We start from the raw sequence: 15996 nt of genomic DNA on the forward strand, positions 1-15996 counted from the left end.
AGTCTGTTTATCTAATTTATACTGTACTCTTCACTGTTTTGTGGTACTAGAGAGCCAGGCCCTTACTTGGACTACATCTTTGACTGTAACATGTGCTCTTTCTTGAGAATAGGATACAGGAGTGAATTATCATTACTAAAAATTTAATCACTAATAATAATTCTGATTATGATAAAACACCCTAACCAAAAGACAATTGAGGGGAGAAATTTATTTCATTTACAATCCAGTATTATGGGAAATGGAGATGTGAACTGCAAATAGTAAATCACACTACATCTACAATCAAGAGAAGAGAGAAATGTATGCATATAGGCTCATTTGCTTACTTGCATGTACTCCATTCCTCTATTCATTTAGTTCTGGACTTCTTGTCAAGGGAATGGTGCTGCCTTCAGTGGACTAGGCCTTGATACATCAATTATCTTGATTAAGACAATCCTCTGCAGACATGCCGACAGTCCAACACAATGTAGACAATCCCTCATTGAGACTCTTCCTAGATGGTTCTAGGTTGTATCTAGATGACAACTAAAGTTAACCATCACAATAAAATACCTGAAAAAAACCAAGTGTGGTAGCTCAAGTCTGTAATCCCAGCACTTGAGGTGAAGATTGGAAGATCAGGAAGTGAAGGCCATCCTCAGCTCCATATTGTGTCTGAGGCCAACCTGGGCTACGTGGATCCCTGTCTCAAAATCAAAAATAGAACAAAACAAAACACAAAAAACAGAAACAACAATAAACAATCTCTAGACTGTTGAATACAATCGTATAAAAATTCCTAATAACTTTTCTCCTTAAGTCACCATTTTACAAAGAATGAGAGAACATAAATTTGATACATGTCACTAAACAATGTTAGGAAATTTACGTTCATTGTAGAACTTTTTTTTTTTTCCGAAACAAGATTTCTCTCTGTTCTCTCTGGCTTTGGAGGCTGTCCTGGAACTAGCTCTTGTAGACCAGGCTGACCTTGAACTCACAGAGATCCCACTGCCTCTGCCTCCCAAGTGCTGGGATTAAAGGCGTGCGCCACTACCACCGCCTGGCTTCATTGTAGAACTTAATATCACCTACTTTTTCTAGTTGGCTATGGTTCTTTTTTTCATTGTACTGTTGTATATTTTCTTTTTTTAACTTATTTTTCAGTTTAAATTTAGATAAGAAACAAGGTTGCTTCACAAGTCAGTTCTAGGTCCCTCTCCCTTTCCCTCCCCTCCTCCCATGCCCTTCCCCCAACCCACCCCCATTATCCCTTCATTTCCCCAGGGAGGGTGAGGCCCTCCATGGGGGTGTCCATAGTCTGTCATTTCATCCAGGGCAGGGCTTAGACCCTCCCCCAAGAGTTCAGGGTGAGAGTGCACCTCACATTGTTGGATGGAAGTCCAAAGTCCGTGTGTATACTCTGGATGGGTACTGATCTGCTGCCCAAGGCTCAGTAGATTACCTAGGCCTCCTCACTGACACCCACATTCAGGGTGGGTCTTGATCAGTCCCATGCTGGATTCCCAGGCTGATGCCTGGGATTCAAGAGTTAACCTTTGTCAGGTCAGCTGTTTCTGGGGGTTAAACCAGCCCAGTCTTAATCCCTTTGGTCATCAGTCCTCCCTCTCTGTTACTGGCTTTCTTGAGTTCAGCTCAGTACTTAACCGAGGGAGTCTGCCTCTTCTTCGATCAGCCACTAAATGAAGTTTCTGTTTCTCAGACTCTCTGGCCATGAGATTGTAGGCTGGCACTCCCCAGATCTATGTCTAAAATCCATATATGAGAGAGTACATGCCAAGTTTCTCTTTTTGTGACTGTGTTACCTCACTCAGGATGGTTTCTTCTAGTATCATCCATTTGCCTGCGAATCTCAGGATTCCATTGTTTTTTTTCTGCTGAATAGTACTCCATTGTGTAAATGTACCACATTTTCTCTATCCACTCTTCTGTTGAGGGACATCTAGGTTGCTTCCAAGTTCTGGCTATTACAAATAATGCTGCTATGAACATAGTGGAACAGACATCTTTGTTGTATGAATGGGCCTGTTATATATTTTCAGTGAACAAGACATTAAACAACTCAAAAACTACTTAAGGCAATATGTAGCCTTCAAATGCAAGTTCTCAGAGTTATAAAAGAAACTCAGGAAATCTGTAAACATGTAAAGGATTCCATTCCAGCAAATTTCTTTCACAACTAGAATAAAGCAGGTAAAAATATCCTTACAATTTTAGATGTTAATAACACAGTGAACAAACTTGATTATAGAAACACAGATGAGTAGGTTTGTGTGTGTGTTTGAGTGTATAGGTTTTCCTACCCAAAAAGTAGAAAATAGATACTTTTAAAATCTATTTTTTACTTTTGGAGCTTTTGCAAGCACTTCTCATGTGATAAGTAATAAAAGAAGTCTTAGAAAATTCTAAAGCAGCTGGATCATAAAGGCCAGGTTCTCACACTATTAGGCAACTATATTTGGAGTCATAATAAACAGGTACTTAAAAGCAAATTAAATTTTAGGAAGCCAAAACAACTACCTCTATGGATTAATAACTTCCCAGCAATGTGTGTAATTCTTACTTCTGCTAAATAACCCGTGGTTTAATGATGGTATCACAATGGAAAGTACCAAAAAAATGTTAAAACTAATAGAAAGCTTTGTGGAAAGATTAGGGGTAATTTTAGTCAAAGCCAGTAAGCTAGGTTGGTTTTGTTTTATTAATTTTTTTTCAATTCTGGGTCTTTGCTGCCTCGGTATTTGATAACTTTATTTTCTGTTCTGTAAATTTTTAACTTTTCAAAAGGGCAAGAACAATGCAATCTATTATTGGAGATCTGGACTCTGAGAAATGTCAGGGTTGGTGGAGAGGGGAGCAGATTTACATGGGAATACTCATTCTGATTAAAAAATGTAATGCGACACTAGGGAGCCTAGGCCCTTACTTGAGCTAGGAAGGCACTGTACCAATAAACTACATCTCCAGCCCTAACATGTGCTCTTGACAATAGGGGAAGGAGCGATTTAGCAGCACAGTAGCGCAGCATTAGCCCCACTCCCGCATGCCCTCTCCCGCATTACACAGGGACTCTGACATTTGCAGCTGTGGTTTAAGGAGCTATTTCCTTAAAATGAATGTTTGTTGCTTATTTTTCATGAATAGTATTTCCCTATGGGTGTGTGTGAGAGAGAGAGAGACAGAGAGACAGAGACAGAAAGAGACAGAGAGACAGAGAGAGACAGAGAGAGAGAGAGAGAGAGAGAGAGAGAGAGAGAGAGAGAGAGAGAGAGAGAGAGAGAGAGAATTGGAGATTGAACCCAGGATTCATACAGGCTAAGCTATCACACTACCATTCTACCATTGAGTTGTATTACTTAGCCTTTCTTTTTCTCAGTTTTTAGTTTGAAAAAGTATCTAGTTAAGTTGCCTGGCTATCCTTGAATTCACTGTGTAGCTGGGGTAGGCCTTTAGGCCTTGTACTTGTGATCTTGCAGTCCTGGCCTCTGAATAACTGCAGTTACAGGCTTGTGTCACCAGGCTTGGATTTTTAATGAGGTGAGCCCCACATTGTCCCATTTGACTTGGACTAAGTAGAGCAAATGCCAAATTGTATATAATGAGTCTGCACTGAGGCCTTGACACAGGCCATAATATGTATGAATGGACAAAATCCATGAAGTCTGTTTAGCCTGGATAAACTGGTAAAAATTTAGTCTTTGGTGCTCTTGAAGGAAAGCAAATGAAGCACAAAATTCCACCTTCCCTGCAACTGACTAGAGATCATCCAAGGCCTGTTTCTATACAGCTCTCACCTGACAATTATTTTGGTTTGGTTTGTATTTTAAAGCGCTTTTAAATACACATACAAGGAATTGGCAACGGGGTATCTGTGTCCCTCAAGGTTTAAGATATTTACCATCTGACCCTACATGGGGTGGGGTGGTGGGAATTGCCAAACCTTGCAGCCAACCAGAGGTTCACTAGATATGGTCCTTATTCCAGCTTGCTGATTCTTGGATCTCCTCCAAAATTCACCATCTAGGTAGGGAACCCAAGAGTGCCTGTGTTAACAGCCCTTAGTGGTTCTGATGCATGCTACAACTCGAGACTTTGTTCATCATAGAAGATCACCTTTCACTCAGTCTTCCACATAGCTCGACGGAGGAGGAGAGATTCAGAGTAGATTGTGGCCAACTGCTAAGGGAGTGGGTTTTTTGTTTTTTCCCAATGACTTCCATACTTAACACATCCACAGTCTGTACTTCTCTCGCAAATCCCTGTCAGGACTTTCATCCGATCTGTCATAAAGATTCATGGGGGGAATCTAAGACCTATGTATGAAAACAGGAGATTGTGGAGGTTAGCAAAATGGCTTAATGGGTAAAGGTGTGTACCACCAATTCTGACAAACTGAGTTCACTTCCTAGAACACACATGGCAGAAGGAGAGGGCTAGCTCGAGAAAGTTGTCCTCTGACCACCACACATACACACGTGCTCACTATAAACATCCAAGTAAATAGATGAATAACATAATGATTTCAAAAGAAAAGAGTGGATTTTGTTGTAGTAAGTATAGTTAATGATGTCCCTTAACTGTGCGATCCAAAGCTACAGAATGGTGACTGTTCACCTTCTTCTCTGTTCTCGTTCTCCTCCTCCCATCTGCCTTATGTCCCACATCTCTCATCTTGTGTTCACCCCCTCCTTCCTCCCTTGGCCCTTTCCCTATTTCCTCTTGTTCTTTATCCCTGTTTCGACTTTTCTCCTGCCTCTCTCTGCTAAACCCTACCTCTTCTCCTCTCCAGCTATCTCTTTCTCATTTCTTTCCCTTCTCTGATTTCATTTCTGCTTGTCCAGGGCTAAATGGTTAAAACAGCAACAACAGCATTTCCTGTGTAAATACATTCCTATTAATAATAACGTTAATGGAAACTTCTGATTGCAGAGATTGGTATCCATGAAAACTATCACAGGAAGAGGGTGGTGGTAGTACACGCCTTTAATCCCAGCACTTGGGAGGCAGAGGCAGGCAGATCTGTGAGTTCGAGGCCTGCTTGATCTACAAAGTGAGTTCCAGGTCAGCCAGAACTGTAACACAGAGAAACCCTATCTTGGAAAACCAAAAAGAAAAAGAAGAAAATTCTAGTATGGGTCAGTGTCTTATGATAGTGTTACCAGTAGTAATAACTAATGTTAGCAATAATGGTTCCTCATTTTTATTTTGGTTATTTTTTACTGAGCATGTATCACTTACAAATGTCTTTCTAAGAAAGTACTTTTCAATATAGTCTAAGACCCAAGTGGATGCCCAAGACACTTCCAGAAACCTGTGAGGTCAAATGGCTTTCATTATAGTTCTAAGGTATCATTTGCTTTTTTTCATTGTGCTGACATGTGTACTGATTATACAAAAGCAATAGCAGGTAAAACTGCTGACTATGACCAGAGCCAAGAAAAGTATTCATTGTGCTTATCGTGCTCAGGAAAAAAGAAGAGAGAAAAGCCAGACTTATTTTAGAATGACTTTAATGATACAGTGTATTTTATTAACCATTAACCTTTGAAGACATGTGCCTTTAATCTTCTGTGAGAAAAAAAGGGGGTGTACGCGTATAACATACTAAGTGTGTTTGACTTGGGAAATTACTTGTTCCCTTTTCACTGACCACCATTTTTAATTTTTATTCGAAGAAGAACTGACAAATAAACTGTGCTTATGCTAACTTGGATATGTGGCAGACATTTTCCTGCAAGTGGATGAAGGCAGCTGTAATTTTAAGGAAAATATCCTATGGGTACAACGGCCAACGACATGATCCCTCCTTAATAAGACAGAGCCTATATTAACTCTTTTAAAGTCATCTTATGCTCTCAAATGTCAATTATAATTAAAGGAAAATGTGCTTGGAATACTAATGAATTTTCAAATTACAGAGCTAAAACTATTTCCTAAAGTTTATGTACTATGGAACCACTCATTTTATAGATTAGAAAAATAGGACCCATATATTAAAATCGATACCCCAGATGACATTCCACAAATGTGTGATTTATGATCTCATATTTTATGGTGTTTTAAATTTCCAAGTACTTCATACATTCTTTTTCATCTGACCCTCACACAGCCCTCTGAGTAGATAAAACAGTTTGCAGATGAAAAAAGGGGAGACCTAAATAGGTTAATTGTCTCAATGCACTTTGTACTTTTCCTGCCCTTTCATCTATTATCTAAGGGCCCTGAACTAAAGGCAGTGCAAGTGGAGAGGAGGTAGACACTGCACAACTTAGCAACTAAATACTTGCGAAAGAAAATGATTGTAGAAGCCAGAGAAATTTCTAAAACTGTTTGCTTTAGCACTGAAGAAGAAGCTAAAAGTAAAGACAGAATAGAGTCTGTCAATAACTGTTGTGTCATCTGCTCTGGAGAATTCATAAGATGTACAGGCTGTGAACCTTACTGTTGATTTGGGAAAGATGGAATGCATACCAGTAACTCGATTTCAAGATAAATATTGTTGAATGCCTTAAGAAAAACTTAAATGAAGATCCGTTGCTGCTCACTGAAGAATGACCTTTGGTCACAGGAAGTATTTGTGAGAAGAAGAAGTATCTGAAAAGAGTGCTGCTACATGTTTGAATTTGATGTGTAGGGGTGATTCCAGAGAGACAAGAAGAATTCACTTACAGTAAACTAGTGAGAATAGCATGCAAGGAAGAATATCTGGCAGAGAAGTTAGTGGGGAATATGACATCTGTATGAAAACACACAATTATAATTATTATTGGCAATGTTGGCCTCAGAGTCTGCAAACATGATGATGCTGCGTGTTATGGTTTAAATGGGAAATAGTCCCTGAAAAAGCTTGTGCGTTGAAGGCCTTGATCCCCAGCTGGTAGCAGATGAGAAGTGACTGGATCATGAGGGCACTGACTTCGTCAGTGGACCAATCTATCAATGAGTCCATAGCTGAGAGACAGCCTTGCTGGAAGAAGTTAGTCACTGGGAGGACGTGCAGTTGAATAGTATACCCATTCCCTGGCCCCTTGCTGGCTCTCTTTCTGCTTCCCGTCTGCCTTGTTATGAGTGGTTTTGTTCTCTAGTACCATTCTGCCATGACATACTACCTCATCACTGGTCAAGTTGGCACAGAGTAAAACATCTGAAACTGTGACCCCAAATCGCTGCTTCCTTAGCTGGTCTCCTTGGTGCACCCCTGTAATCCCAGTACTTGGGATACCAAGGAAGAAGAGCCACAAGTAGGAGACCACCTTAGAATTCACAAAAACTCTTTCCTTCTGGTAATGGACAGTTTTCCCCTTGACTTTTTTAAAAAACGACGTTCTGTGCCATGTACACAAGTACACACCTGTGACTCTAGCTACTAAGACTGAGGCAGGAGGATCGCTTGAACTCCAAGAATTCAAAGACATCCTGAACAATATAGTTACACATCTTCTCCAATCTGTAGTCTTTAGATAACTTTACTCTGTTCTCACTTAGGAATACAGTCAGTTCGTTAGATTGAGTTTTCACCTAAAAACATCTCCATGTGTGTCTTGGAGAAGTATGACTTTGTCTTCCAGATCTCTCTTCTCCTTTGCAATTATTTTTGTTATTTTTCGCAGCAGAATTAACCTGATTTAGCTATTCATTATTGTTTTTTTCTCTAGAAAAGTCAGAAAAATATGATCCACGTGATGTTGAAAGGCTTCAGCAAGATGATAACTGGGTTGAAAGTTACTTAACTTGGAGACATAACGTTGTGGATGAAACATTGAAGATGCTTGATGAGAGTTTTCAGTGGAGAAAAGAATTTTCTGTCAATGGTAAGCTATTGGACTTAACCTCAACAGGGTAATACCACCATCTGTATAAATGTTACTGTTAGACATTTGTCTGTATGTGTACACATCCTAGAATTCATCATAAACACTATAATATTACTTTTAGGGGCCTAATTATACGTTCAAAAGGACAGTTTATGACAAAATCTTAGAAGGAGAATCATTCATAAGAAAATCAGATGACAGGGAACCGAGTCACACACTATCACTAAAAACATGGTTGCCTAATCTGTGTTTGGTTTGATTCTATTACAGTAGCAAAATAATCTTCCCTATTAGGCCTAGAAATAAGAAGATATTGCTGTCCTGTTTTGTTTTTTCAGTTGTTGTCCATACCCTTACATATCCCCAGAGTGCCAAGTGCTTGTGAGTGTTCCATAACTGATTGAGGAGCCCAGCAAAGCAAGCTTGTCCCCAAGGATTCCTGTGGCAGCCTTCTCCAAATTCTTCCACTAGATTGAAATTCGTCATCAAAATGGGTGTTTGAAATCTTAGAGGGAAGTTTATAGTAGTTTTCAGATATATGAAGAATTCTGCAGGGAATGTTACCTATTGTCTCTCTCTAAAATGTTAACAAGAATAAGTAGACACGACTGCCCATTTCACTACCTATAAAGCATTGCCTGTCATAGAAGATTATGAACTCTGGAGTGACTGAGTCTAAAGACTTAATACAAAATGGCCAACAAGTCTAGAGCTAATTTTCTCCCCATTCTTTTTATTGGAGTCCACAAGAAAGGGCATACCTAAAATCTAAAAAGTAAAATGATACAAAATGTAAAACTGTAGGCAATTCAAACAAAGAAACATATATTACTCAAGAAAAGAAGCACATATCTGCAATTTCTAAATCACGGGCAGAATAAACTTATTCGGAGTAAAGTGTGTGTGGCTTTTTTCTTTTTTAGCTCATTGAGAATCTGGTACTAAATTCAACAATGTGTGTATGCTTGTACAGGTTGCTAGTTTCTGATGACACACAGGAAAGATATGAGGTAGGCAGAGGGAATGAGAGAGAAATTTTGAAAGTTCTCTGGGAAGTGCTGGCAAATGAAACAACCCCTTCCATGTGCTGCCTTGCCACATTGGTCCTCAACTTCTCTTAGAGACCAGTTAGGTCTGTTGTTTATTTTTCCCGAATTTCATATTGTTTCTTGAATTATTTTCCACCTGCTCTAAATAATTAGTTTTCTGTATATAAAACTTTGCACAAAATACCATCTTGGACGTAGGGAGGCAGCACAGTAGGTAAAATATCTGTTGCACAAGCTAGCATGACTAAGTTTAGATCTCTAGCACTCACTTCAAAGGGTAGGCATGGCAACATGCACTTGTAATCTGAGTGCTGACGGTGGAGAGTGGGGTGGACACAGGATCCCAGGGGGCTTTGCTGGCCAGCTACTGTATTAGTATAACCAAATCAGGTCAGCAAGCTCTAAACTTACTGAGAGACTCTCCCAAAAATAAGGTGAGAGTGATAGAGGAAAACAGCACACACACACACACACACACACACGCATGCACGCACACACATGCACACACATGCACACATGCATACATACATACATACATACATACACACACACGCACACACACACACATGCACACATACATACATACATACACACACACACACACGGTGTGGGAGAGCTAGAGAGGAAGAGAGGGAACAGAGAGAAAATGGCATCTTGCTAGACAAAACAGTGATGTTTCCCCCTTACATTCTAAGGTTGTGTGAATATTTTATTAATGTAGCTTTTGTTTGTTTAGAGGGAACCTAGGGATAGAATCCATGACCTTGTCTGTGCTAAACATGTACCCTTCTACCACTGAACTACACCCAGATCCCCCCAGCATTAAATCAAATGGTCTCTTAGTGTTAACATGTATTGATAATATCAAATCATTATTTGAAAACCAACCAAATCTGCAAAGGTATCCACGAAAATAAGGGAGTTTTCCCAGTTCTTTCCAGCATTTGTAAATATTTTGTCAGTTGTTTTCTCAGTAGGAAATATCTTTTGTATTACCAACTACTCTTTCTAATTTTTTTAAATAAGTTATATTTTATTCAAGATTTAAGTAAGTTGAATCTTGTTCAAGTTTGAGTAAGTGATGGTAGAACTGTTATGTGACATTACCTTTACAGTGTGAGTTTTCTTTCTAGATCTCAGTGAATCCTCTATTCCAAGATGGTTATTAGAACTTGGTGGTATTTATCTCCACGGTTATGACAAAGAAGGCAACAAATTATGTAAGTATATTCAATTCATACCCCAGCTTCTCAAGACTTGAAGATGTATGTCTGTGTCTCAATTAGTAATCACAGAACTTTTCCATATGCATATGCAACTAATGTCCTGCAACTAGAAGTATGAGGCCATCTTTACCTCTGTCAAATAATAACAACGCATGGTTTGCATTATCTCAAACTAAACAGCAAACACAGACACTATGTCTTAGTTGCTTGTCTATTTCTGTGATGAGACATTTTTTCCAAGGCAAGGCAACTTAGTAAAAGAGTTTGTTTGGGGCTTATGGTTTCAGAGGATTAGAGTCCATGACCATCATGGTGAGCAGTATGGTAACAGGCAGGCAAGTAGGCATGGCATCGGAGCAGTAGTCAAAGTCATTTCAGTTAGTCATTATCTTCTTTCTCGCTGCTGTTAGCACTCCACCTTATATTTATTTTTTATGGAGAATCTTTTGACAGTTGCTAAATATGCAAAATGGGCTTTTAAGTCTCTCCTGGTCTCCTCTTAGCTTTTTCTGAAATATGGGTAGTAATGGGAAGAAGAGTAGCAGTCATCAGTTGTTCAGATGACTTTCTTATCCTCCTTTCCACTCGCCCAAATATAGCTTGAGTTGGTGCTAAGGGTAGGAGAGCCTATGTACATGTTGCTTGCCTTTTCTTTAGCTTGTGAATTGCACTATATTTTGACGGTACAGTGCATATTCCTCTTATTCCTGCCTCTTCTTTTTCAGTCTCCTTTTCTCAAACATCTTCTGTGGTTTGCCCCTGAAACATGTTTCCCAAAGCCTGTTCTTTTCTTGGTTTCTTATACTTTGCAGCTGATACTGTCCCGTGGGATCATCTCAGACACACCAGCTTTGGCAACTTCCCAACTCACAGTGCGGATTCCATGCAATTCCCAAGCTACTTGCCTCATACCCAGCTGCCTGCCAGCTGGTGTCTCTTGACTGTGAGCTGCCTTCAATATAATCTACAACTCACACTGGTGTCCTGTCACTCACATTCCTTCTGGATTGTTCAGCTCTGGTCCATTTCTCGACTCCCTGCAATTTAACTTCCTTTTGATGCCGTTTCATCTTCACAAGTCACTTCCTCAGTTCAGTCCTGCCTATCCTGCTTCCCTATTGTCAGCTCCTTCCCAGGTTGTGACCAGATAGGTTTCCTCCCTGGCCTCTTCCACTCCAACCTCTATGGCACTACCCAAGCTAGGTTTTGAAACAGGAAAACCAAAATGAAGCTAGGACTCCAAAGTCATCTAGGCGTCCCCTGCCTCTGTCTGCTTTTCTTCTCAGCAACCCATTCCAGTCTTAGCTGCCACCACCTGAAGTGTTTGCATGTTCCACTCCCCTTAGTTGCCACCACTGAAGCTTCTGTGGCTCCCACTCCCCTGCATGGCACTCCCCCAGGCCTCCCTCCTGTTTGTCTTGTGTCTCTTTTGGGTGGAACATGTTTTCTAGCGTTTGATCAGACCAGTGGCTTTCCTCTTAAGCATAGTGAAGAGCACTTCTAGGTTATTGCAAAATGGTGTTTGTTCGCCTGCATTCTCTCTTCAGCTCACTTAAAAGTGATGTCTATTTATTTTCTAAAGGAGAAAAAACTAGTGCGCCTCTCTTCTACTCTTTAATTTAAAGGTCCCAAGTGTGACCATTTCTCATTTTAAAGAGGGGAGAGATGTTTTTATTCAGAACAAGATGAATTATAAATGGGGGAACATGCCAAGGGAAGGATATACATACATATATACATAATGAAATGCCACCAATAATATGCGTATTTTTATCTGTTGTTCTGCTTAAAGTGTGGATCAGAGTGAAGTATCATATAAAAGACCAGAAAACCATAATGGACAAAAAGAAGCTTATAGCATTCTGGTTGGAACGATATGCCAAGAGAGAAAATGGGAAGCCTATCACAGTGATGTTTGACATGTCCGAAACTGGACTCAATAGCATGGTAAACATTCTTCATTAATTGTAAATCATAGTTTGCTCTGGTTTCCTCTGTTTTCCCTGTATTCTTGCCAACCAAATATTGTTGTAAAATGAAGCTAGCAGAAGGATTATTTTTCTCCTTGAAGTATGTGTGAAGTCAAATGTGGAACAGGTTTGCAGAGAATTAAATTTGCTTCAGTATTTGGTACAGATGCTATATGTCCTAGCAATGTTCCATGTTTGGTGTAAAAGATGGAGAGGTAAGACATGGAGGCTGGCAGGGCATGAGTCATTGTGATGAACACTGAACTTTTTTATCATGCTAATATACGCCAGCACCAACCCCCATGCCTTGCACAGAGTAACACAGTCACTAAATATTGAATAAACACATGGCGTTTATATGTTTTGCCTTGTTTTGAGGGTACAAGATGTTCATGTGAGTTTGCCTCATGCCATGCTCTGTGTTTTTGTTGGGCACTTGGGTATACTTCTTGAATGTTTTTTATTTATTTTATTTAGTAAGCTTGGGGAACCAGTTTTCTTCAGATGATATTACCAACCTGAAAACTTTGTTAAATCACTAGCTACCAATAACAACAAATTATTCTATGTGCACCAATAGCCACACCTATTTATGAAGGTGAGATATAAAGATCATTTAAGCCTAGGAGTTCAAGGATAGCTTGGAAAGCATAGTGAGACTGCCTCAAAGAATACTGAAAGATTAGGAAAAAGTCTAGATGTCCAACATGGCAAGATGGTAAATTATGTCATACCTACTTGATAGAGTATATGTAATTACATATTTGTGGGAAACTTGTAATAATATTGGCGAATACCTGTATAAGATTTTTTAAAAAAAGAACTGTTTTACTATAGTATGTAGCTGTGTAGTCCAATGTCTTAGATTTAAACAACAACAAAACCAGGTTAGAGAGAACAATTAAAAAGAGCTTTAGGAGGGAGATGGCAGAATGTTTTCTCACATTAAGAATCTAATACCCTGTATTTTTAAAAAATGTAGTTTCCATTGAATGGATTATAAATTACAAAATAATATATTTTATATTCTAAATGAAGCTAAAATTATTTAGGTAAGTCAACATTCAATAAAGGTAGATTATGATTCTTTTGTTCTTTAGGTACCATAGTTACCTATTTTTTACCTCGCAACCATGAGTAATGTATGCTAATGTTTTCTGTTACCTAATGTAGTGAATTGACAGGAGCTATCTGATGGTTTTTCAAGCAACTTATATAATGTCATTTCTAATTTGTAAAGAAAGAGTATTGGTCCTGTTACATATTTCAGTCATTATTAGTGTTATATAGCAGCTGAATCTTTATTAAACAATTTATTTTTATGATTCACAAAGTCAGCCTATAAAGTTGCATAAAATATGCTTTAATATGAGTTGGACTACTATGTTGACTGTGGCCTTTCAGCTTCCTAGCTAAAAGAATGGAATCTTTTAATATTATACAAATAGCTAGACTTTAAATTATCAACATTTTAAGAGAAGTGTATCCAATCTCAGCAGTTGAAGTAGAAAGAAATATCTTATATGCCTCATCAGAGGATGGATACTTTATGTGATAAGGATACCATTCTGAAAAACACCCTGAGAGATTATACAACAAGCTGTCTCGTGGGGCTATGTTATTTAGTACCCAGTGTAAACACACACCACTGATGTCAAATCCCTGAAGTTGGCAGTAATGCAAATGCTTATGAACAAGGACATTCAGTTGAATAAATGATGGTAATGACTACTAGATGAAGACTAACTAGTAAGAGTATCGGAGAGTGGCCACGGCTTTTAAAATAGGTAACCAAAATTTTATACAGCTAGTTTTTATGCCCCTTTTCTGGCTCTTACTTAGCTATAGATTTTTGAAACTATGCCCAGTAGATATAATGGATATTAATAAAGGTATTATATGTATACTAGGACTTCTCCTGTATTAAATTGTTATAGCTGGTGATGCTTACTTTCAGTTTACTGTAATTAAAGGTATTGCAACTCATATGTTAGGAATGACTTTACAGCCTGTCCTATCTAGAATAAGCAGCTGTTTAGTAGCTATCCTGGCTTTCAGCTTGTCTGCTTAGCTCTTCAGACTAGCAGTATTAGAAGGTGGCTGAGCAGGATTAATGAAACCGCCTGCAACATGGAATAATATGAGGAATGAAACATGGATAGTATCCCTAATGACCTAATTTCCTGTTGTTATAAATGAAGCAAGAGAGCTAACCAGACAGCTGCTTAATAAAGTCTCCTAACAACTGGAACAAATGAACAGCACGTGATTATAAACTAAAAAACAAAAACAAAACTAATCTGAGTTCTCTTAAATAAAAATTACCTGGCAGGCTCTATCAGTGGGATCACTGTGTAAAAAGTTAATACAATATTTTTAGTGAAGTTCTTATAATGCAAAAATTAGACTTGGGAAGTAAATACTAAGCCATACCATGTATATGTATAGTTACAAATGAGTGCATATATATTATTTCAGTTAGTCCGTTATGAGCTATATACCCTTTTCAATAATTTTTTAGTTGTTCAGTAGAATTTTAGAGTGCCTGAGTGAGGATCACTTTTATATACATTGCATATCCCATGGCTCTTGTAGCCTGAAGCATATAACTAGTTTGAAGTAATACAGATAGTTTTTAAAATACCAGTATTAGTCTGATTTCTTCACCTCATTTTCAGAGCCAATTCTTAGCTTGATGACCTAAAACCTTAACCCTTGGGGCTATAGATACTTAGATTAGCTTATCTTTTCAGAAAAATCATCATCTCACTTGCATTTAATAAGTTATCACCTTTTGAAATGTATAATTTGAAGTTCTCTAATTTTGACAGTCTTAAAGCTTTAATCTTTATTTTAGGACATGGACTTTGTACGCTTTATCATCAACTGCTTTAAGGTGTATTACCCCAAATACCTCTGTAAGTAACTTACTCCTTTGTAAAATTATAATATGTTGAAATTATAGATGATGTCTAAATATTATAAAGCTTTATATTGTAGACTCTCATGTCTGAAATTGTTTTCTGATGAAGCATGTTAAATGAATTCCTAGGTAGACATGTAAATTCTTATCGTAGTAGATACACAGACAATTTTTTGAAGTAGTTTTCCTTTACAGTTGATGGCGCAAGTGAAGTTTTAAATGCCAAAACATCCTGTAACATCTAACACACAGCTGTGTGCAATTATATATTGAATTGCAACATGAACCCATTTGTACTGATCTTTCCTTAAAATTATATTTAGTATATGGAACCTGCTGTATGTAAGAAGAGATAAGCAGTACTGATAGGGTACATTTTACAAAAAATAAATACAGTATGTTACTAATTGCTGTTTTAAAATTGGCGCTAAGAAAATACTGAATCAGAATGTACTATATTTGACTCTGGTGTTTAGAGAGATTCATACTGTTTTGTTTTATTATGGTGCTAGAGATAGAACCCAGGGCCTTGCACATGCCAGGCAAATGTTCTACTACTGAATAACATACTCAGCTTTGTTTTGTTTGTTTTTACTGGTAATTCTCCCATTAATGACACAAACAATGAACTCTTCCTAAGCCTTTTATGCTCATTTATGTAATGGGTTCCCTATGGGAAAATAAATGGCCAACACATAACAGTCAAATATTTTTAACTCCAGTTTGGTAAAACTGAAAAGGCAGGAGATGCAAAAGGTTATCAAAATGGAAATTCACAAAACTGCCTGTGCACATTCCTGTGATACCACAATTAGGGTCTCTTGGGTAATTAAAAGTGTAATGGATGTCTAGAATCAGCACCACCTACAACCTTATACTGCAATTCCTTTAGAGACCGTTTGTGAGTGTTTGTAAAGAGAATGACAAGGTCCAGGTTGGGAAACTTGACTGATCTACTGTTCCTTGTGTATGTGGCTCATTTCCTGACTTATTAAATCTTGCTGAGCA

At 38.3% G+C, this 15996-nt stretch overlaps 1 protein-coding gene across 1 annotated transcript in view; it reads left to right on the plus strand.

Moving 5' to 3' along the window:
* Mospd2 (motile sperm domain containing 2) overlaps positions 1-15996 on the plus strand; it is a 42364-nt gene that overhangs the window by 6607 nt on the left and 19761 nt on the right. The window contains exons 3-6 of the mRNA XM_040744066.1: positions 7662-7817; positions 10003-10089; positions 11888-12042; positions 14923-14983. Coding sequence (XP_040600000.1) covers positions 7662-7817; positions 10003-10089; positions 11888-12042; positions 14923-14983 — 459 coding nt within the window. The remainder of the gene's footprint in view (positions 1-7661; positions 7818-10002; positions 10090-11887; positions 12043-14922; positions 14984-15996) is intronic.

The sequence above is a fragment of the Mesocricetus auratus genome, unplaced genomic scaffold (assembly GCF_017639785.1).
Source record: "Mesocricetus auratus isolate SY011 unplaced genomic scaffold, BCM_Maur_2.0 Super-Scaffold_100003, whole genome shotgun sequence".
NCBI lineage: Eukaryota > Metazoa > Chordata > Mammalia > Rodentia > Cricetidae > Mesocricetus > Mesocricetus auratus.